The 21,676-nt window shown below is 41.6% G+C and overlaps 1 protein-coding gene across 2 annotated transcripts; it reads right to left on the bottom strand.

The window, feature by feature from the left end:
- Nucleotides 1-4,529: 4,529 nt before the first annotated feature.
- LOC101738066 (zinc finger protein 91) lies at nucleotides 4,530-21,676 on the bottom strand. 2 transcript variants are annotated; one of them, XM_012693095.3, is made up of 13 exons: nucleotides 21,234-21,676; nucleotides 19,558-19,677; nucleotides 18,591-18,965; nucleotides 13,411-13,571; nucleotides 13,256-13,333; nucleotides 10,588-10,698; nucleotides 10,089-10,214; nucleotides 9,139-9,216; nucleotides 8,070-8,234; nucleotides 7,092-7,202; nucleotides 6,363-6,474; nucleotides 5,526-5,624; nucleotides 4,530-5,033 (listed from the first exon to the last, which is right to left on the bottom strand). In XM_012693095.3, the coding sequence occupies exons 1-13, from the start codon at nucleotides 21,360-21,362 to the stop codon at nucleotides 4,881-4,883; spliced, it is 1,818 nt and encodes a 605-aa protein (XP_012548549.2). In that variant the 5' UTR covers nucleotides 21,363-21,676; the 3' UTR covers nucleotides 4,530-4,880. The 2 variants fall into 2 exon arrangements, with proteins under 2 accessions (XP_012548549.2, XP_004922225.2); XM_004922168.4 differs by lacking the exon at nucleotides 10,588-10,698.

Genomic DNA, 21,676 nt, shown 5'->3' with positions numbered 1-21,676 from the left:
TGTCGCTTATACAAAACAGCCTTAACGCGGTAGGCAGCGGCTTGGCTCTGCCCCCGGCATTGCTGAAGTCCATGGACGACGGTAACCACTCACCATCAGGTGTGCTCGTCTGCCTAATAGGGCAATAAAAAAAAAATTCCTTCGCATATGTTGTATCTACATCTCGGGAGATTAATATTTCGATTTTTTCTCTCTCCTACCTATCCTAGTAACCTCGAGGGGGTTACACTAGTTCCATTAAACATGTAGGTGACCTTAAGTGGCTCAGCCTGGCGAATTTGCTACCTATGCTGATAGCCTTGAGAGGCTATTTCAGCTTCTCCACCATGTGTAGGTGAGCTCACGGGGCTCAGACCGGAGTGTTGCTAACACTGGCTCTAGCAAGAGCAGTGCTTCGCAGAATCTACCTCCGGATCGGAAACGCGACCCAATGAGAAGTTCCGGCGAGAAACTTAGTGGGCTGTGTCTGTGGGTTAATTCGCATCGCTTGACACGAGTAGATACGCCAAATGTCTTAACCACCGGTATGCTTAGAGCGAGTTTTTTAACGTTCTGGATAGCGTAAAAGTTTTTTATTTGTATGGAATTAGAACAGTGCCTACGTTTGCCGCTAGGGGCGCTGTTCCAACTACGTACAAATTTGAGTTAACTTTTACGTTATCGAGAAAGTTAAAAAAAAATCGGACTAAGCACACGGGTCGCGATTTATTAGGGGTCGCATTCACAAAAATCAAGAAGCGATTTTTGTTGAATTTGCGCTGTGATTGGCTGTCTTATAAACGGTAGCATTGTGTTATTGATGATGTCAACAAATAAGGATTAAGGTGTTATAAACGGCTGAAACGCGATTTTGTATCGTGCGAAAACAAGCAAGCAAATGAAGCAGTAATACGTTTCGGTTTGAAGGGTGGGGCAGCCGTTGTAACTATACTGAGACCTTAGAACTTATATCTCAAGGTGGGGGGCGGCATTTACGTTGTAGATGTCTATAGTCTCCAGTAACCATTTAACACCAGGTGACCAGGACCGTAACCCATCTAAACAATAAGGAAAAAAAAATAGGTCACATATTATACATACCAAAGCTATTAAAAGCGTGTTATAAAAATAAACTAGTTTAAATTCCTCTGTGCGCACAGAGAGTAGTAGATACATAACTAATTACTTTAATTTCAATTTAGACGGCAAACAATTTAAGGTCAGTCAGTCGATGCCTGTAATAAAAAAAATTTAAAAAAAACCCGAGATCAGACAACTTTTTTTTTACCACGATAAACGAGTTACGTTTTCACGTCCGGAAACACCCAGCACTAATTCATTACTTTAAGTGTATATAAGACAATAACAATATACTATTTGAACATCATAGTCATTAGATGTTTTGATAAAGTTGAACACAAAACATAAGTTGGTACTATGCTTACTTGTGGTAGGACCTCTTGTGAGTCCGCGCGGGTAGGTACCACCGCCCTGCCTATTTCTGCCGTGAAACAGTAATGCGTTTCGGTTTGAAGGGTGAGGCAGCCGTTGTAACTATACTGAGATCTTAGAACTCATATCTCAAGATGGATGTCGGCATTTACGTTGTAGATGTCTATGGGCTCCGGTAACCACTTAAAACCAGGTGGGATGTGAGCTCGTCCACCCGTCTAAGCAATATAAAAAAAAACTCGTGTGTACACAGTGTATAAGATTTTGCAGTGAATTAATTTAGTATTTAGAATTTCCTTGTTTCTTGGTCATGGTTATTTAACGACTTTAAAAAAAATTAAGGAGGTAATCTTTTTAGGTTAGAGCTTATTGAAGTGAAGCTTCTTTAGGCCCGTTTATAGTAAAATTTAACTCGCGACAGATTCGTTACGGCTAGAGAGGAAAGATACAATATAAGAAGAGCGAGACAGAAAATAGACAGTGTCTCGCGAACCACTCCACCGAGCTTATTTAATTAGCTGATAGCCTAAGGAGCTATTCTAGCTACGTGCGGACGGATAGGTAAGCTCACGGGCTCGACCTGAGGGAGTTTGCTAACACTGACCCTAACAAGGGCGGTGCTTCGCTGAGTCTACCATCGGAACGGAATCGCGACCCACTGAGAAGATCCTCAATTAGTTTACTCGTCGAACTCCATCCAATTCCGTTTCACGACGATCATGAGGCTTGAGACTTTATAGAAGACTAGCTGTACCCGTCCGCTTCGCTGGGCATTTAAAATTAACATTGTTATTTCTCACCCCCACAAAGATTCTCATCATTAACGCCCCCGCAACTGGTGTAGGGAGTGCAACACTCATATAAATATTAGCCTATCCATTAAGTACATGTATTTTCTACATGGATACCAAGTTTCAAGTCAATCGGATGCAAGGTTCAGTAGTTATAACGGAACATCCGTAAAAATCACTGTAGATTTATATATTAGTATGGATTCATAGAGAAGTTTAGAGGGATGTTTGTATATAGTTAAACATTCACGAATGTTATATGCGTATTCACTGTAATTTGAATTATATACTGGGCAAGAGTACGTAACATGCTGTAAGGATTACGACATAATATTTAATGCATAGTACCTGCCTACATTTAAATTTATTCGATTTTTCTTGTTGGCGTCCGTGTTCAATGGTTTTTTTTTATTGTAACGATCGCATTAATTGCTTCGATAAAGACGTCGATAGCGTGTTAACAAAAACTTGTCCCGAGTTTGCTCAAAAATTTGTTGTAATACATTATAAGAATCTATGAATTAAATATGAACACGGAAATCCGTACCTTTTGACGTGACAAGGTCTCTTAAATCGATCGAACACCGGTTGCACGCACGAAAAAATCTCACGTTCCGCCCGAACCTGAGCGTGCGAGCGAGAGGCACGATCGGCTCAAGCGTTGGCTTGTGACACATTTATCTCTGTTCTCGAGTGACGTCAGAGCTAGCAGTTCGAATAGTTCCGCTGCTGACGTCATCACGTCAAACTATCGTCCGTAAACCGACTTTACAGACGAATTTATGTTTTAATACATCTCAAGGGGTGAAAGGCTATTAATTTGGTTTAAGTGACTTTTTTGCAACATTACAGCAGAGCCATTTAATGTATAAAAAGTTGGAAAAAATATCATAACAATAAAAAACTTCAGCTATTCGAATGGAGTAAACTTATTTAAAGTTCAATTAAAAACATCGAATTATCGATGCCGATATCAAATAATGGACCTCTAATTATAAAGATACTAGCGACCCGCCCTCGCTTCGCTTCGTAAACTGTTATTTATTCTTGATTTCATCACTATTTAATGAATGTTATTACATATATATATAAACCTTCCTCTTCAATCACTCTATCTATTTAAAAAAAAACGCATCAAAATCCGTTGCGTAGTTTTAAAGATTTAAGCATACATGAAAGCGACTTTGTTTTATATTATGTAGTGAAATGTCGAGTAATAGGCGAAATGTCGCTTAAACTAAATAGCCTTAAACCCCTCGATGTTATAAATGTTATGAGGGTTTTTTTTTAAGTTACGGTATTAGGTCATCGTGGCCTAAAGGATAAGACATCCGGTGCATTCGTATATAATGAGTGACGCAACGGTGTTCAAATCCCGCAGGCGGGTACCAATGTTTCTAATGAAATACGTACGTAACAAATGTTCATGATTGACTTTCACTGGTGGTAGGACCTCTTGTGAGTCCGCGCGGGTGGGTACCACCACCCTGCCTATTTCTGCCGTGAGGCAGTAATGCGTTTCGGTTTGAAATGTGGGGCAGCCGTTGTAACTATACCTGAGACCTTAGAACTTATATCTTAAGGTGGGTGGCGCATTTACGTCGTGGGTGTCTATGGGCTCCAGTAACCACTTACATCAGGTGGGCTGTGAGCTCGTCCACCCATCTAAGCAATAAAAATAAATAAAAAAAACGGAGGATTTTCAAAGTTACAGAAGGTGGTTGTAACATAATTATGATTTTAAACTAACATGATCCACGAACATAAGAATTATTATTACTTAAAAATATCGGGAGCTCATTTCGTATGGTACATGGTACTGGTAAATATCCCGTTTTGAGTAATAATTGTTATGGTGGAAAATGATTCCTCACTACATCTGGAACATATGTATGATACAACACATGTATGAATATCGTTTTGAGTATTTATAAGGTATTTTATTTTTTCTCCAAATTAATTGACTGATTGACATAATGATAGTTTTTTAATGATAGTTAGATTTCATGGGCAACGGTAACCACTCACCATCAGGTGGGCCGTATGCTCGTCTGCCTACAAGGGCAATAAAAAAAAAAAAGTTAATATTGACATAGAGTGGTTACTACTGTATTGATATAATTATGTGTTTCTAATTCATTTCCTTTGTATATTTAATTAATTGAATTAGTATATTGTTCATTTTCTATTTGTATTGTTGAACTGTTTGTGTGCTGACTATTGTATTATTATTATTTTATGGATTTTTTCTGAAATAAATGTTTTATTATTATTATTATTAAGGGATACAAATAAAACAAAGTGAAATATAAGTTTTATTGTTTTATGAGACGACTGATTTATCTTTTATTAGTACAAATTTATCTTTTACGAATTCACATAACATATTTATCCTAATTTTTGTGGCGTATTGCTCGCTACTGACACCGATGGTAGAGAGTAGAGAATCACTTTTTCATATTTTTATACACTTATATTTATTATCTTTTGTTAAACCGCGCTTACATTTTATTAAGTCACATTTATCTTTTATTAAGCCGCGCTTATCTTTTATTAAGTCACATTTATCTTTTATTAAGCCGCACTTATATTTTATTAATTCACATTTATCTTTTGCTAAGTCGCGCTTATCTTTTAATAATTCACATTTATCTTTTGTTAAGTCGCGCTTTTCTTTTCCTTCGAGTGTATGGTCCGAACGTGTCGGGTGAGACACGAGTGCCAGCTGAATCTCGCCGAGCACGTGGTGCATTTGTACGGAGTCTCCTTGTTGTGTAGAGCCGTTATGTGATAATGAAGCCTGGCCTGACTCTGCGGACGGGTAATAGACTTGAGAAGAAAAGCAGACTTAATAATTATTAGACACGGCATTGCAAATATGAATGGAATGTAAAGAGTCGAACTTATTGAGGTTGGGTAGTCAGTAACCGAAACAATGACAGATGATGATAATGACAGATGATGATAATGACAAAAAATAATAATTGGTTGTATGTAAAGCCGATTTACGGACGATAGTTTTACGTGATAACATCATAAAGAAACATTGATGAAAAATTGTGTACTTTTATGAATTTAATTGAATTATTATTATTTTGTGTAATACAAAGAAGGAATTATTTGAAAATTACAAAATTTTCGATAAATTAACGCTCAGGCCGATCGTGTGTCTCTATCGCTCGTGCCGCGCTCTCGCCCGCACGCTCGGGCTTGGGAGGAACGTGACACTTTTTCGTGCGCGCAGCCGGTGTTCATAGATTCACTATAAGAGGTTATCACGTCAAAAAAGAATGATATTTTTACCGGAAACCGTTTCCCGCAGTGATCGCACAGATGATTGTCAGACATCTCCTTGTGGACCATCTGCCGGTGCAAGTACAGGGACGTGCGGGTCTTGAACACCTAAAAGTAAGTACTACTAAAGGGCCTGGATTGCTTAACTTTGAGAGAGAGAGAGAGAGAGACTGGTGGTAGGACCTCTTGTGAGTCCGCGCGGGTAGGTACCACCACCCCGCCTATTTCTGCCGTGAAGAAGTAATGTGTTTCGGTTTGAAGAGCGAGGCAGCCGTTGTAACTATACTTGAGACCTTACAACTTACATCTCAAGGTGGGTGGCGCATTTACGTCGTAGATGTCTATGGGCTCAGTAACTACTTAACACCAGGTGGGCTGTGAGCTCGTCCACCCATCTAAGCAATAAAAAAAAAATATCTCAAGGTGGGTGGCGCATTTACGTTGTAGATGTCTATGGGATCCAGTTACCACTTAACACCAAGTGGGCTGTGAGCTAGTCCACCCATCTAAGCAATAAAAAAGAAAATGCTAGATATTCGGGCGCCCTAGAAATAGAGATCGTCATAATTTAATGCGCCGCGTAGGGCACCGGTGACCTGCTTGGCAGTCAAAGGGTTAACTGCCTCCACCCACTTTGGGACGCGAGGGCGAAATCCCGATTGCATCTCGGGTTATTCCTCAGACGTTTTTCGTTACGTGATGCTATTCCTCCCACCACGGATGCTCGTAAGCGCGCGTCTGACGTCTGACTTGACAGATTGACAAGTTGACTAATTGTCAAATTGACAGATTGATATGTTGACGGATTGACAAATTGACAGACCGTCTGAGTTTGAGCCGGCTTACCTTCTTGCAGTCTGAGCATCTGTGAATATAGTTCTTGAGGTGCTCCCAATTGATGTGGTCCTTGAGGCGGGTTTTGTTCACGAATTTGTTCCCGCAGTCGCTGCACATGTAGCTTGAACGAAATGTTTAATTGGTTTTGCGCGTGAGCCCATGGTCAGCGTCACGTGAACGCGTCTTTTAGGGTGTTTTAAAACAGTTGACGGGCATGGTTATTGGACTTTAGGTGTCTTCGTTAGATTATGACTTGTGAGGTTGTGAGCTTGACCGGGTATGCACTACCTTCCCGCCCATTTCTTGGATTGGAGGGTGGGGCAGCCATTGCATAATGGAACTTCGAACTTCGATCTTATGTCTCGATGTGGGAGATAGGAATTGGGCTGTCATAAATATGGGCTCCGGTACCTACTTACCACCAGATGCGCCTTGAGCTTGCCTACATACTTAAACTATATCGATTTCATATTCACGCGCTAGACAGTCTCCCTGTTACTTAGCTCGTTAACAGACTCTTATGGTTGCAGACTTACAAACAAACAGAAATTTCATTTAACTAAATTGTTTCAGTTGCATTATTTGTCCCTTCGAGCCGAACTAATTTTTTGTCGGGCGTAAATTGTTTAAATTGGTCTTCGTGCCGCAATAATTTTGTTGCTATAGACACGACGTGTCTACATTTCTACAATTACGGATTATTATTATTGTACTTTCGTCAAATGTTCTTATGCTCACTTAAAATCGTTTTCGGAGATGTGTTTCATGCTCATTTTCATGTGCTGTTTGAACGTGGCTATGGATGAGAACTTTCTATTACACGGGACGCACACCAGATTACCGTTCGCTCTGAAATTATTAAAAAAAAAATATGTTGAAAAGAGCGCCATCTTCTGGTGGTAGGACATCTTGAATCCGCACGGGTAGGTACCACCACCCTGCCTCTTTCTATCGTAAAGCAGTAATGCGTTTCGGTTTGAAGGGTAGGGCAGCCGTTGTACTGTTAAAACTGAGACTTAGAACTTATGTCTCGAGGTAGGTGGCGGCATTTACGTCGTAGATGTCTAGGGGCTCCGGTAACCATTTAACGCCATGCGAGCCGTGAGCTCGCCCACCTGTCTAAGAAATAAATAAAAAAACTATCCGATAATTTTCGTCATTGTAAAGTCATCGTGGCCCAAAGGATAAGACGTCCGGTGCATTCATGTGTAGCGATGCACCAGAGTTCGAATCCCGCAGGCGGGTACCAATTTTTCTAATGTAATACGGACTTAGCAAATGTTCATGATTGACTTCCACGGTGAAGGAATAACATCGTATAGTAAAAATCAAACCCGCAAAATTATAATTTGCGTAATTACTGGCGGTAGGACCTCTTCTGAGTCCGCGCGGGTAGGTACCACCGCCCTGCCTATTTCTGCCGTGAAGCAGTAATGCGTTTCGGTTTGAAGGGTGGGGCAGCCGTTGTAACTATACTGAGACCTTAGAACTTATATCTCAAAATGGGTGGCGCATTTACGTCGTAGATGTCTATGGGCTCCGATAACCACATAACACCAGGTGGACTGTGAGCTCGTCTACCCATCTAGGCAATAAAAAAATATTTTTTTTAACTATATCGTTTTAGCGTTTGATTAAAATTGAAGTTAGCGCCATCTCTTGGCCGAGGGTGCGAACTGTAATTACGCTAACACAGATCCGCCGACAGCACCGTACCTTGCCTGGTGACTCTTCAGGTGCCTCAGGAGGTTGCCGCGCCACAGGAACTTCTTGTCGCACTCCGGACAGTAGTGCTGCTGCTTCGACTCTGTCACAGAGCAACGAATCTCCTCGAGCCGGGCTTGGTTCTCGGGAGAGTCCTCTGCGTGCACGTCCAACTTCCTGACCACAGAGCGACAAAGTTTTAGAAGTGCCTTTATTTTCCATCAACTATCCCGTGTTGCACGTCGCGATTACGTTACGATTGGACAGTTCTCTAATACGCTTTTATTAGCTTCAGACGTATGTATGTTAGTATGTAGCGGAATCTTTGAACATGATTTTGACACCCTTCAAAACGTTGGATTAACTCGAAATTTGGTACCTATACTGATTAAGAGGACCGATGACAATTCAATATTAAAATAAAAAATAAATAATAGTTTAAAAAAACTAACAAAATACGCTTTTATAGGAAATCAAACTAAAAAATAGAAAAAAAAAAATTAATTTAAAATAGTGTAAGAAATAATGATTTTATTGTAAAAAAAAAAGCGTGGGGTGCATGGTATCAGTACTTATAAATATTTTATGAACAGATATGAGTAGAAGGGTTATTTTGATAATAATATCCTGAAAAGCACCCCACACTTTTTTACAATAAAATCATTTTTTCTTACACTATTTTAAATTCAAATTTATAATTTTTTTTTATTTTTTTTTATTGCTTTGATGGGTGGACGAGCTCACAGCCCACCTGGTGTTAAGTGGTTACTGGAGCCCATAGACATCTACAACGTAAATGCGTCACCCATCTTGAGATATAAGTTGTAAGGTCTCAGTATAGTTATATATTATTTTCTAATTAAAATATTTTCTATTTTTTAGTTGAATTTTCTAATAAAGCGTATTTTGATCGTTTTTTAAAACTGTTATTTATTTTCGATCACCTATCCCGTATTGCACGTTGCGATTACGTTACGATTGGACACTTTTTTTATAATTTCCATTCATTTAATAACATTGACGGTAGTCACGAGGACCGTTGACAACTGAACATCGACATTGTCAATGCATTTTTACGTACCTTAGTTTCAATATAATCTGATGCCTCGAGCTGGTCTTCACGTGTTTCCTGAGGTTCGCGGACGTCGTGAAGGATAATCTGAGAGGACACAACTAGAAATTTTTGTACAGCATTCAACTAGAACCGTTATTATCGTTATGTTATAGTTTTAATCTATATATTAATACGTGAAGCAAAGTTTGTACCTCTTTTTACGAAAATTGCGCGGAGGAGTATGAAATTTTCCACACTTATAGAGAATATAGAGAAGGAGCGCACATGCAAATATTTTTTTTAAATTATGCAATAATAATACATTAAATCAATAAGAAAAACATTACACACACTACCGTGTATTTGACACACACATATATATAAACTCTTTGTTTATTGTCAATCTATTGTTTTTGCTTAAAATCTGTGGTCAAATTGAGAATAGATTAATATTGTTTACCTTTAATATTATTTGTCTATGGTGTAGTCTTGGCGACATGTGTGATTATAGAAGTAAGTCTTTCAGAATAGAACCACGATAATGTTCAAACTTATGATTTCAAGTCGAATTTCGACTACTGCGGCACCGCTAGTGAAATTAAGTGCCTTTAACAGTTATAATTTAATGAATAATTTTGTTTTATTGCGAAACCTCGACCTCAATGTTTTGGAACCTAAGATGGGACTAGTCCGGGTGTGCCCCAGCAATCTCATGAGCTGTGACACACAGCCCGTCCCTTTTTTTTATTGCCCTTGTAGGTAGACGAGCGCACGGCCCACCTGATGGTGAGTGGCAACCGTTGCCCATGGACTTCAGCAATGCCAGGGGCAGGGCCAAGCCGCTGCCTACCGCTTAATACTCTCCACAAGCCTCGTTCGAAGAAGGGCATGTCATAGCGCTCGGGAAACACCGTGGAGGGGAGCTCATTCCATAGCCCGTTCCTATAACTCATCAGTGCTGACAACAGGATCTCGACCTGCAAGACTCGCAGTACGGCTTCCTCTTCTGCCCCCTCTCGATGCGGTGGGTCTCCATGTGCTTGCGGAGCGACGTGGTCCAGCGGAACTTCTTCTCGCAAATCTCGCACGAGTAAGGGCCCGCGCTGAAACAATCCCTCAAACGTCCTTAAACGTTACGGTAACACTCAGGACAGTATACACGTCGTCCTGTCAACGGGCTAATGCCCCTTAAAGCATATGAAGTCGTCGTGGCCTAAAAGAATAAGACGTCCGGTGCATTCGTCTTGAGCGATGCACCGGTGTTCGAATCCCGCAGGCGGGTACCAATTTTTCTAATGAAATACTTTCTTAACAAATTTTCACGATCGACTTCCACGGTGAAGCAATAACATCGTGTAATAAAAATCAAACCGCAAAATTTTAATTTGCGTAATTAATGGTGGTAGGACGTCTTGTGAATCCGCACGGGTTTATTATTATTATTATTGTACTTTCGTCAAATGTTCTTATGCTCACTTAAAATCGTTTTCGGGGACGTGTTTCATGCTCATTTTCATGTGCTGTTTGAACGTGGCTATGGATGAGAACGTTCTATTACACGGGACGCACACCGGCTTACCGTTCGCTCTGAAATTATTTAAAAAAAAATATGTTGAAAAGAGCGCCATCTTCTGGTGGTAGGACATCTTGAATCCGCACGGGTAGGTACCACTACCCTACCTCTTTCTATCGTAAAGCAGTAATGCGTTTCGGTTTGAAGGGTAGGGCAGCCGTTGTACTGTTAAAACTGAGACTTAGAACTTATGTCTCGAGGTAGGTGGCGGCATTTACGTCGTAGATGTCTAGGGGCTCCGGTAACCATTTAACACCATGCGAGCCGTGAGCTCGCCCATCCGCCTAAGAAATAAATAAAAAAACTATCCGATAATTTTCGTCATTCTGAAGTCATCGTGGCCCAAACGATAAGACGACCGGTGCATTCATGTGTAGCGATGCACCAGTGTTCGAATACCGCAGGCGGGTACCAATTTTTCTAATGATATACGTACTTAACAAATGTTCACGATTGACTTCCACGGTGAAGGAATAACATCGTATAGTAAAAATCAAACCCGCAAAATTATAATTTGCGTAATTACTGGCGGTAGGACCTCTTCTGAGTCCGCACGGGTAGGTACCACCGCCCTGCCTATTTCTGCCGTGAAGCAGTAATGCGTTTCGGTTTGAAGGGCGGGGCAACCGTTGTAACTATACTGAGACCTTAGAACTTATATCTCGAGGTAGGTGGCGCATTTACGTTGTAGATAGACATCTATATATAGACTATAGGCTCCAGTAACCACTTAACATCAGGTGAGCTGTGAGCTCGTTCACCCATCTAAGCAATAAATAGAAAAAAACACGTCGCCCTATCAACGGGCTAATGCCACTAGACGCAAACATCACGCTGCAATGGTATCGACAATCTTCAAAACGGACGGAGGCGAAATCACGATCGAGTATTAACTATCGCACACATAGTGACAACCAGAGCCATCTCTTGGTCGAGAGCGACATTAAAAATGACGTTAGCGAGCAACGCCATCTAGTTGAGAACGTAAGACACAGTACCGGCAAGTAATATGGACGAAGTGTCGGAAAGGTTAGAGTTATGGAGGTTAGAAGTAAGGGGGACCGGCTTAGTGTATTAAAAAAGTGTCAGCTGAATGGGAGTCAATTAGGATGGCGCCACAGTAGCAAGTGGAAAGATTTGAAAAAAAGCAGTGCTATAAGCTATTAGAGTTAGATACTAAATTAAGAATGAAATAAGCACTTCCTACGTAAATAGTAATAAAAATACATAGTTCAGTTTTAAATACTGCATGATATTTTTTAATTACACAAGTCACCATAAATATAATATTTTTCAACCCAACACACTTCCCTCTGCTATATTCACATCATTTCAACTTCCTTTTTTTTGGGAATCCATTTACGGATACCCGGTCGAGTTGTGTCAGACTCCGGCGCGACCTAAGAGGAAGAAGGGGAGAGGAAGAAGGGCAGAAGAAGAGAAGGACCGCAACTCCTCCAATTTCTCACAGGAGACTACGCCTTGAAAAAGGCGCGCGAGGCACTTGCTCCGCAGTACTGACTAACGACTAAAGCCCATCGAGCTCCACCTCACCGACTACACGAAACTTACGGTACCGCAGTGCGTGCCAAAAATCATTTCCACTTCCTACACTAGCGCTATTTCGGTGAGTCTTCCAGTAACAACTCGCTGTTTACAGGTGTACATTTTTTTCAACTTGTTTCCCATACAAGATGGCGCTCTTTACTTTATTTTTTATTTTTTTTTTATTGCTTAGATGTTTGGACGAGCTCACAGCCCACCTGGTGTTAAGTGGTTACTGGAGCCCATAGACATCTACAACGTAAATGCGCCACACACCTTGAGATATAAGTTCTAAGGTCTCAGTATAGTCACAACGGCTGCCCCACCCTTCAAACCGAAACGCATTACTGCTTCACGGCAGAAATAGGCGGGGCGGTGGTACCTACCCGTGCGGACTCACAAAAGGTCCTACCACCAGTTCACTGGTGGTAGGACCTTTTCAGACTTCTACCCTCCTTAATTACAATGAACAACGAATATACAGGGTGTTCAAAAAAGTTGTAGATATTCTATTACAGTTGAAGACATCAGTGGATAAAGGGGTTAAGTACTATATTTAAGATTTTTGAGATTTTACATTGAATGAAGGTGTTGTTTGCCTACAAACCATATTAGACCTTAAAACTCCGGGTTTAAAGGATATTTTTAAAAATTGCATATGATGAAGGAGTTATGTACGAAGAAAAAGGACAAATAACATAAGCTTGTTGCCCGTTTTCTCAAAATTAACAAATTGTATAATATACCCTTCATCCACTCGTGTCTTCAATTATCGATAGGACAAATAAATAAATATTCTCAAGTAAATAAAGTTTTTCAATAAAATGTACTCAGAACATACAAACTATTCTTCAGCCAGCCCTAGAATTGTGTTCTACTGGATACAACGTAATATGATTAGTAGTTAAAAATAAGGTTGTCAGCACACCAAAAGAAGCGAATGTTTTTTTTCAAAGCTTACGTTACCGGAGCCCGTGGACATCAACGAAACGCACTACAGCTAGCTAAAAAAAATCTTACAATCACCTTTTCGCTTCACTCACTAAGCCTGCCACTACGCTCGGGGTAGTTTCGCTATCAGCGCCGTGGTCATCCGGTTTCGAGCTGGAAACAAGGAGGGGGCGATCAGCTGTTTGCCTGGGGCGGGGGGGGAGGGGGGTAGCTGCTGGGAGGTCGCTCACCTGTGTTCCCGGGCGTGGTGTGATAGCACCTTCGATTTGGTCCCGAACCTCGTGCGGCACGACCTGCACTGATAACGGATCCTGTGCTTGTTCGCGTGGTACGAAAGAGCCGCTGCGGTTCCGAAATAGCACTCGCACACCAGACAGCTGAAACGTAACCTCTGAAAATTGAATGTCGTCTGGATTAAGGCTCCGGTGAAGGAGACGCGGCCTGGAGGTTAAGGCGGCCGTTGTGCTCGGGCGAAGCGGGGTGCCTAAGTTCGAATCTCGCTGGCGGATGTTTTTTTTTTTGTTTACTTGACATTGTAATGGGACTTTTTGGCGGGAACGCGAGGAGTGAAGTTGTGTGATTTGTTTTATTTTGTCTATTTAGTGTTTCTTCGGGTTTAAATGTGTAATAATGGTGGTTTATTAACTGTTTAATATCTGTGAAAGTGCACAAATGTGGGAAAATGAAACAAAGCTGCTGGACGTAGCTTCTCGGGTTCCTCCAGAAAGTCCACTGAAAAAATCTCAGTAAATGACCACCATTTTACTGCGATTATATTTCATCCCATATCATCTCATTTCATTAAATTTCATCCCAGTTGATTAATGTCTCAAATTAATCATCTTCATTTCATTTCACTCCATATTATCATTTTTCATAAAATTAAGAATATAAATTAAAATAAGACATGACTCAAAGGTCTTAGTTACCAGGTCATAAAATCTCTAAAAAAAAAAAAGAAAGGAGATATGGTCCTCAAAAGTATCAAAATTCTGATCCGATGATATAGTCTGCGGAGCACTACTCATGCTAGTGTTAGCTAACTCACTCAGATCAAGCCCGGAAGCTCAACTACCCGTCCGCTGAGAAGAAGAAGCTGGAATCGTCCCTTACTACCACTACCACCGAATAGGTAGGCCAAAAAGCAACAAGTTTTGAGACAGGCTGAAAGCTGTACAATTTACATTTAAAAAAAAATTAAATATGTTTAAACATGTTTTTTTACTTGATTTAAGTGAGATAATTCATTGTTATTAACTATTTAGAAGACAAAAAATTAAATTTTGTTGTAGGTTTTTTTAAATTAAATGTTACCTTATTTTTTATTAAAAGCTACTATACTAATCTTCTATATAGCGCATTTCTAGGCTAGCAACACTGAAGTTTTGATAAAGAGTAATCGAGATGCAGAGACATTCGTTGCCCGACTTAGGAAGAGTGAAGACTCAGAACTGTCATACAGTTTCGTGCGCATTGTTAGATTTAGATTTTTATAAATTTTGCTACATAATTTTTTTTTTCCTACCTAAGCCTTGAGAGGCTATATCAGCGTAGCCTTAACTAGTAGGTGAGCTCACGGGGCTCAAACCTGATGACGTTACTAACAGTCTGAAGTCGTCGTGGCCTAAAGGATAAGACGTCCGGTGCATTCGTATCGAGCGATGCACCGGTGTTCGAATCCCGCTGGCGGGTACCAATTTTTCTAATGAAATACGTACTCAACAAATGTTCACGATTGACTTCCACGGTGAAGGAATAACATCGTGCAATAAAAATCAAACCCGCAAAATTATAATTTGCGTAATTACTGGTGGTAGGACCTCTTGTGAGTCCGCACGGGTAGGTACCACCGCCCCGCCTATTTCTGCCGTGAAGCAGTAATGCGTTTCGGTTTGAAGGGTGGGGCAGCCGTTGTGACTATACTGAGAACTTAGAACTGTATCTCAAGGTGTGTGGCGCATTTACGTTGTAGATGTCTATGGGCTCCAGTAACCACTTGACACCAGGTGGACTGTGAGCTCGTCCAAACAACTAAGCAATAAAAAAAAAAATAAAAAAAAAAAACGAACCCTAGCAAGAGCCGTGCTTCGCAGAATCTACCACCGGATCGGAAACGCTACACACTGAGAAGATCCGGCGAGAAACTCAGTGGGCTATATCTGAGGGTTAATTTACTCGTCGAGCCCTTTGTCGCAAGCGACGGGTTCGACGAGGACGATGACCGGTGCTTGAGGTACCTAAAAGCACCGTTAGTGAATCGGGAAGATCCGAAATGACGTGCTTGGGGCGACGTCGACTGCTTTCCATTTTGTCTTCAGGATCGGGAATGGCTACATAATATTGTGTCTTTGTACCTATTAAAATTAACTTTTGCGATCGAGACAATCTCATTATATGACTTCCGAAATGTATTAAATTACCGACTTAGATCTTACGAAATCGATAAAACAATTACTGAAGAGTATGGTCTCTGATGGTGAGCGGTCACCATCGGTATCTGAAGTCAGCAATGCGAGGGACACAAATCGGATATTTGGGAAGGCTTAGACGACAAAGGGAAGATCTTCCACCGAGCGGGTGATATTTTGCTCGGTAGACCGACGATCCTAATGTTGTTGTTCGGAACTTGTATATATGCAAGCTTAACTTGAAAATGTCGTTAGCGAGATTCAGGCATGTCAAATATCTTGCGTTGTATGATGACTACCGCCACATCACTCCCCTCTGAGAATGGAGGTCGTGTCATTTGGTGAGCGTTGTCCGTGCTGAGATTAGCTTGCAAGGGCCAGTGCTGCTCGAAGTCTGCGGAGAATCGAGGCTGAGCTTGAATGCTGCGTGATTGTCGCCAGTGCTGCTCGAAGTCTGCGGTGAGTCGAGACTGAGCTTGAATGCTGCGTGACTGTCGCCAGTGCTGCTCGAAGTCTGCGGTGAGTCGAGGCTGACCTTGAATGCTGCGCGTGTATCCTGCGGAGTCCATGTGATGCAGAGCTGCCATGCCGGAAATGTGTGACCCCAAGCGTTGATGATCCGGTCATGGGCTGCGATAGACTGTAGTGGCGTGATGAGGCAGTGTAGGTGCGTGCCGTAGGACCAGGAAGCGCGGTGAGTCGGCTGCGATGGTCCTGTTGAGGCTGCGATGCTGGCTTGCTGTGAGACGACTGTCGATGACTTGCTTTTATCTGCGAGCATCCGGGAATTGTGGTAGCCGAAGTTCTTGATGCGCTGATGATGAGTCTGAAGGCATTGTTCCGTCGCAGGTCACCAGTGTGGCTTAACCAGGAGGCTTAAACGACGAAAGGAAAGATCTTCCACCGAGCGGGTGATATTTTGCTTGGTAGACCGACGGTCCTAATGTTGTTGTTGGGAACTTGTATATATGAAAAGTTTACTTGAAATTGTCGTAAGCGAGATTCAGGCATGTCAAATATCTTGCGTTGTATGATGACTACCGCCAGATCACTCCCCTCCGAGACTGGAGGTCGTGTCATTTGGTGAGCGTTGTCCGTGCTGAGATTAGCTTGCATGGGCCAGTGCTGCTCGAAGTCTGCGGTGAGTCGAGGCTGAGCTTGAATGCTGCGCGTGTATCGTGCGGAGTCCATGTGATGCAGAGCTGCCACGCCGGAGATGTGTGACCCCAAGCGTTGATGATCCGGTCATGGGCTGCGATGGCCTGTAGTGGCGTGATGAGGCAGTGTAGGTGCGTGCCGTAGGACCAGGAAGCGCGGTGAGTCGGCTGCGATGGTCCTGTTGAGGCTGCGATGCTGGCTTGCTGTGAGACGACTGTCGATGACTTGCTTTTATCTGCGAGCATCCGGGAATTGTGGTAGCCGAAGTTCTTGATGCGCTGATGATGAGTCTGAAGGCATTGTTCCGTCGCAGGTCACCAGTGTGGCTTAACCAGGAGGCTTAAACGACGAAAGGAAAGATCTTCCACCGAGCGGGTGATATTTTGCTTGGTAGACCGACGGTCCTAATGTTGTTGTTGGGAACTTGTATATATGAAAAGTTTACTTGAAATTGTCGTAAGCGAGATTCAGGCATGTCAAATATCTTGCGTTGTATGATGACTACCGCCAGATCACTCCCCTCCGAGACTGGAGGTCGTGTCATTTGGTGAGCGTTGTCCGTGCTGAGATTAGCTTGCATGGGCCAGTGCTGCTCGAAGTCTGCGGTGAGTCGAGGCTGAGCTTGAATGCTGCGCGTGTATCGTGCGGAGTCCATGTGATGCAGAGCTGCCACGCCGGAGATGTGTGACCCCAAGCGTTGATGATCCGGTCATGGGCTGCGATGGCCTGTAGTGGCGTGATGAGGCAGTGTAGGTGCGTGCCGTAGGACCAGGAAGCGCGGTGAGTCGGCTGCGATGGTCCTGTTGAGGCTGCGATGCTGGCTTGCTGTGAGACGACTGTCGATGACTTGCTTTTATCTGCGAGCATCCGGGAATTGTGGTAGCCGAAGTTCTTGATGCGCTGATGATGAGTCTGAAGGCATTGTTCCGTCGCAGGTCACCAGTGTGGCTTAACCAGGAGGCTTAAACGACGAAAGGAAAGATCTTCCACCGAGCGGGTGATATTTTGCTTGGTAGACCGACGGTCCTAATGTTGTTGTTGGGAACTTGTATATATGAAAAGTTTACTTGAAATTGTCGTAAGCGAGATTCAGGCATGTCAAATATCTTGCGTTGTATGATGACTACCGCCAGATCACTCCCCTCCGAGACTGGAGGTCGTGTCATTTGGTGAGCGTTGTCCGTGCTGAGATTAGCTTGCATGGGCCAGTGCTGCTCGAAGTCTGCGGTGAGTCGAGGCTGAGCTTGAATGCTGCGCGTGTATCGTGCGGAGTCCATGTGATGCAGAGCTGCCACGCCGGAGATGTGTGACCCCAAGCGTTGATGATCCGGTCATGGGCTGCGATGGCCTGTAGTGGCGTGATGAGGCAGTGTAGGTGCGTGCCGTAGGACCAGGAAGCGCGGTGAGTCGGCTGCGATGGTCCTGTTGAGGCTGCGATGCTGGCTTGCTGTGAGACAACTGTCGATGACTTGCTTTTATCTGCGAGCATGCGGGAATTGTGGTAGCCGAAGTTCTTGATGCGCTGATGATAAGTCTGAAGGCATTGTTCCGTCGCAGGTCACCAGTGTGGGAGGCTTAAACGACGAAAGGAAAGATCTTCCACCGAGCGGGTGATATTTTGCTTGGTAGACCGACGGTCCTAATGTTGTTGTTCGGAACTTGTATATATGAAAAGTTTACTTGAAATTGTCGTAAGCGAGATTCAGGCATCTGTCAAATATTTTGCGTTGTATGATGGCTACCGCCACAGATATAAAACAGATATAACAAAAGGCAAATCTCATATTTCTCATAATCAACAAGACTTTGGAACAATTCTGTAATGAAACTGCAAAAACACTTACCTTATTATGTTTCTTTAGATTATGGTCATTCAGATCCTCTTGGTTGGGAAACGCTTCGACGCATTTCTCGCATTTAAATAAGGCATTGACAAAACTATCGCTTGAGGCTTCTGTATCCCTCTCGGCCTCTATGTCACTCTCAGTCAACTCTATCTCTTTGTACAGATGCATCAGTCTCTTGCTCTTCGAAGCTTTCTTTATCTTCTTTTTTGGTTGCACTACTGTTTCTGTTTCTGAACATTGCTGATCGGAGGGTGTCTCCTTTTCTTCGCTAGCCGCGATATGCCAATCTAATTCTTCAGAGGTCTCCGGATCATAATTTATTATTAAAGTGTTTTGGGTATTCAATTTCGATTGGGATACCAATTTTAGGTCCTGCAAATGATCATTTGTTTTTACGTCTATGGCTTTTGTGGAGCTATTTTCATGATGCTATCTCGCCCCGGGCTTTAATCTGGTATGTAGACTTTAACCAATGTTAGCTCTAAGATTTATTTTTTATTGCTTAGTTGGGTGGACGAGCTCACAGCCCACCTGGTGTTAAGTGGTTACTGGAGCTCATAGACATTTACAACGTAAATGCCACCACCTAATTAGAGGCATGAGTTCGAGGGTCTCACGTTTAACAGTACAATGGCCGGTGCGTCTTTCAAACCTGAACACGTCACTGCTTCACAACAGAAATAGGCAGGGTAGTGGCACCTACCCGTGCGGACTCACAAGATGTCTTATATACATAAGTTCTAAGGTCTCAGTATAGATACAACGGCTGCCCCATCCTTCAAGCCGAAACGCATTTACTGCTTCACGGCAGAAATAGGCGGGGTGGTGGTACCTACCCGTACGGACTCACAAGATGTCTTACCGCCAATAGTTACAGTCCTATCATTCCACTGTATTGATGCAAAATATTCTTAATACCAACATACCAACTAATTTGCCATGCACAATCAATAAAAATAAACACCTTCTCTATATCCTGTAGACATTTGTGGGCATATCTCACTTGACTTTTGAACTTAATGAAATTGCTTAATCGGCTAGTACATTCCCAGCATAGGTACATAAGTTTGAAATCTGCTACTGTCTGAAATTGTTTTTTTTTTTATATGATTATGTATATTATTATTCTTATTATCTCACAGATCACATTGGCTAAACTTTCCTTTTGGGTCCGTCGATTTGGAAGTACACAATATTTTTGTAGATAGTACTCATAAAGAAAAAGCTTTTTGCAAAATTTCAAGTTGCGGAGACTCACGGTTTACGAGATATAATTTTTTAAAGTTTCCGTAAATATCAGAAAAATTGTCAAGGTAGATGTCACATTTGACGTTTCACGTTCCATTCACGGTAAGCGTGTATTTTGTTAAATTTTATGTCATGTTTTTACTGAAATATATTTTATTATTTTAATATATTCACATAGTTAAGTTGTTGTAATGAATGTGCATAATGAATGTTTCTGTAATAAGCAATTATATTGACTTTTTAACACAAAAAGTAACAAAATGTTGTTTATACTGTGGAAAGGAACGTGAAATGACCTATTTTTTTATAGTCTTTTTATCTGTCTCTGTGATAAACTAACTTTTTAAATAAGATTTAAATATAAAACAGTAAAATTGCTCATGTTTTGGAAATAAAATTGCAAAAATATTCGAAAAATATCAAAAACCGAATCAGAGCTCCCACTTTCCACCTGGTCTTGTCTGCCCTACCTCTAGAGTGTATATAAAAAACCGGAGGCCGGGGGGGGAGAGCAGTCCTCGCCCGCTGTGACGGAGCACGGAAATAGTGTGAGGCGGAGCGGCTGAGGCTGGTCGCCGCAGGCGAACATCAAGCCGAAGCTGCGGAACAGAGCACGAGTGACCGTGCTTCGGCACGCAAGGGCGGAAGGGCTGCTCTTCCCGCAGCGCCGGAGATAAGGCGGATTCAAACTTAAGCTCCCTTGGAGTTTAACTAAATAATGCAGTTTTACTCTAAAAAATTTACCATGGATATCTTCATAGCCATGGGGATCTGCGGCTTGGTGATGGTGCAGTGGTAAGCCCTTACACCCCTCCCTCCACAACTCAAAAATAATGGACCATAATTGAAATTTTAACCCTATGTTGACTAAATGGTGCTATTCTAACCTCAAAACATTAACCGCGGGTATCTTTATAACCATGGGGTTCCGCGGGGTGGGAATGGTGCCGGGGGTAAACTCTTATCCCCCTCCCTCCCCCCACCCACACCCCGACCCAAAAATCGACAGACCAAAAGGAAAGTTTAACCATCATATTAATTAAATTGTAAATAATAAAAATTCTTATGAATACATTTTTTTTTAAGGATTAATTAATACACATTCAGAGAAACACTATTAAAATAATTTACTGCCACTAATTGGCGTATCAAAAGATTATTTTGATTGTGTAATATATATTTTTAAATAGGCGCATTTTTGCCTTTTGTAGTGTCATATGCATTGCTGTACCTAAGTTTTGATAATGATTTTTTTAATCAACTATACTCTATTGGCGTCTTATTGAAAACAATCTGCTAACTGAATATCGAATTTATGAATATGTATGTAAACATTAAAGTTTGTAAGGAGAAATTTTGTATTTTTTTTTACGTTTAAAAACCGTTACTCACTTGTAAATCACCTAAAATTTGATGAAAACACTCTTTTCGCTCCAAGTCTATTTTAATCATTTTTCTTCCAATGCTTAGACAGCCGCAACATACTATGTTTTGTGGATTATCCATAATATTAAACTTCATATGTTTCGTTAAAATATTATAAATATCTCATTCACTATTATTGAAACATCAATTCATTTACGAAAATAAACAAGATGCCATTAAAAACCACCATATTAGCATCACAGATGTCAAAAAGTTTTATTCGTCATATTGCAGCGAAATTAAAAACTTTAAATTGGCTCCAATTCCAATTTTAAAAGAAATTCTATGTATATTTCAAACAGTGATTTCAAATTTTAATTATTTAAATAAATATGAAGTTATTATACTGAAATATTTTCAATGTATTGATTTTTCTTCATGTGAATAAACAAAACGGTTAGAAGCGTTCC

This window comes from Bombyx mori, chromosome 11 (assembly GCF_030269925.1).
Source record: "Bombyx mori chromosome 11, ASM3026992v2".
Classification (NCBI taxonomy): Eukaryota; Metazoa; Arthropoda; class Insecta; order Lepidoptera; family Bombycidae; genus Bombyx; species Bombyx mori.
Note: the sequence above shows the minus strand (reverse complement) of the source record. Positions and strands in the feature narration are given on the sequence as shown.

Coding starts and splice junctions, on each gene's coding strand:
- LOC101738066 (XM_012693095.3), bottom strand. CDS start 21,362: ATGAAGTTTAATATTATGGATAATCCACAAAACATAGTATGTTGCGGC. Junction 9,217..10,088: donor CCGTACTGCGAGTCTTGCAG/GTCGAGATCCTG, acceptor GTGTCCTCTCAG/ATTATCCTTCACGACGTCCG. Junction 5,625..6,362: donor GATGCTCAGACTGCAAGAAG/GTAAGCCGGCTC, acceptor ACTTACTTTTAG/GTGTTCAAGACCCGCACGTC.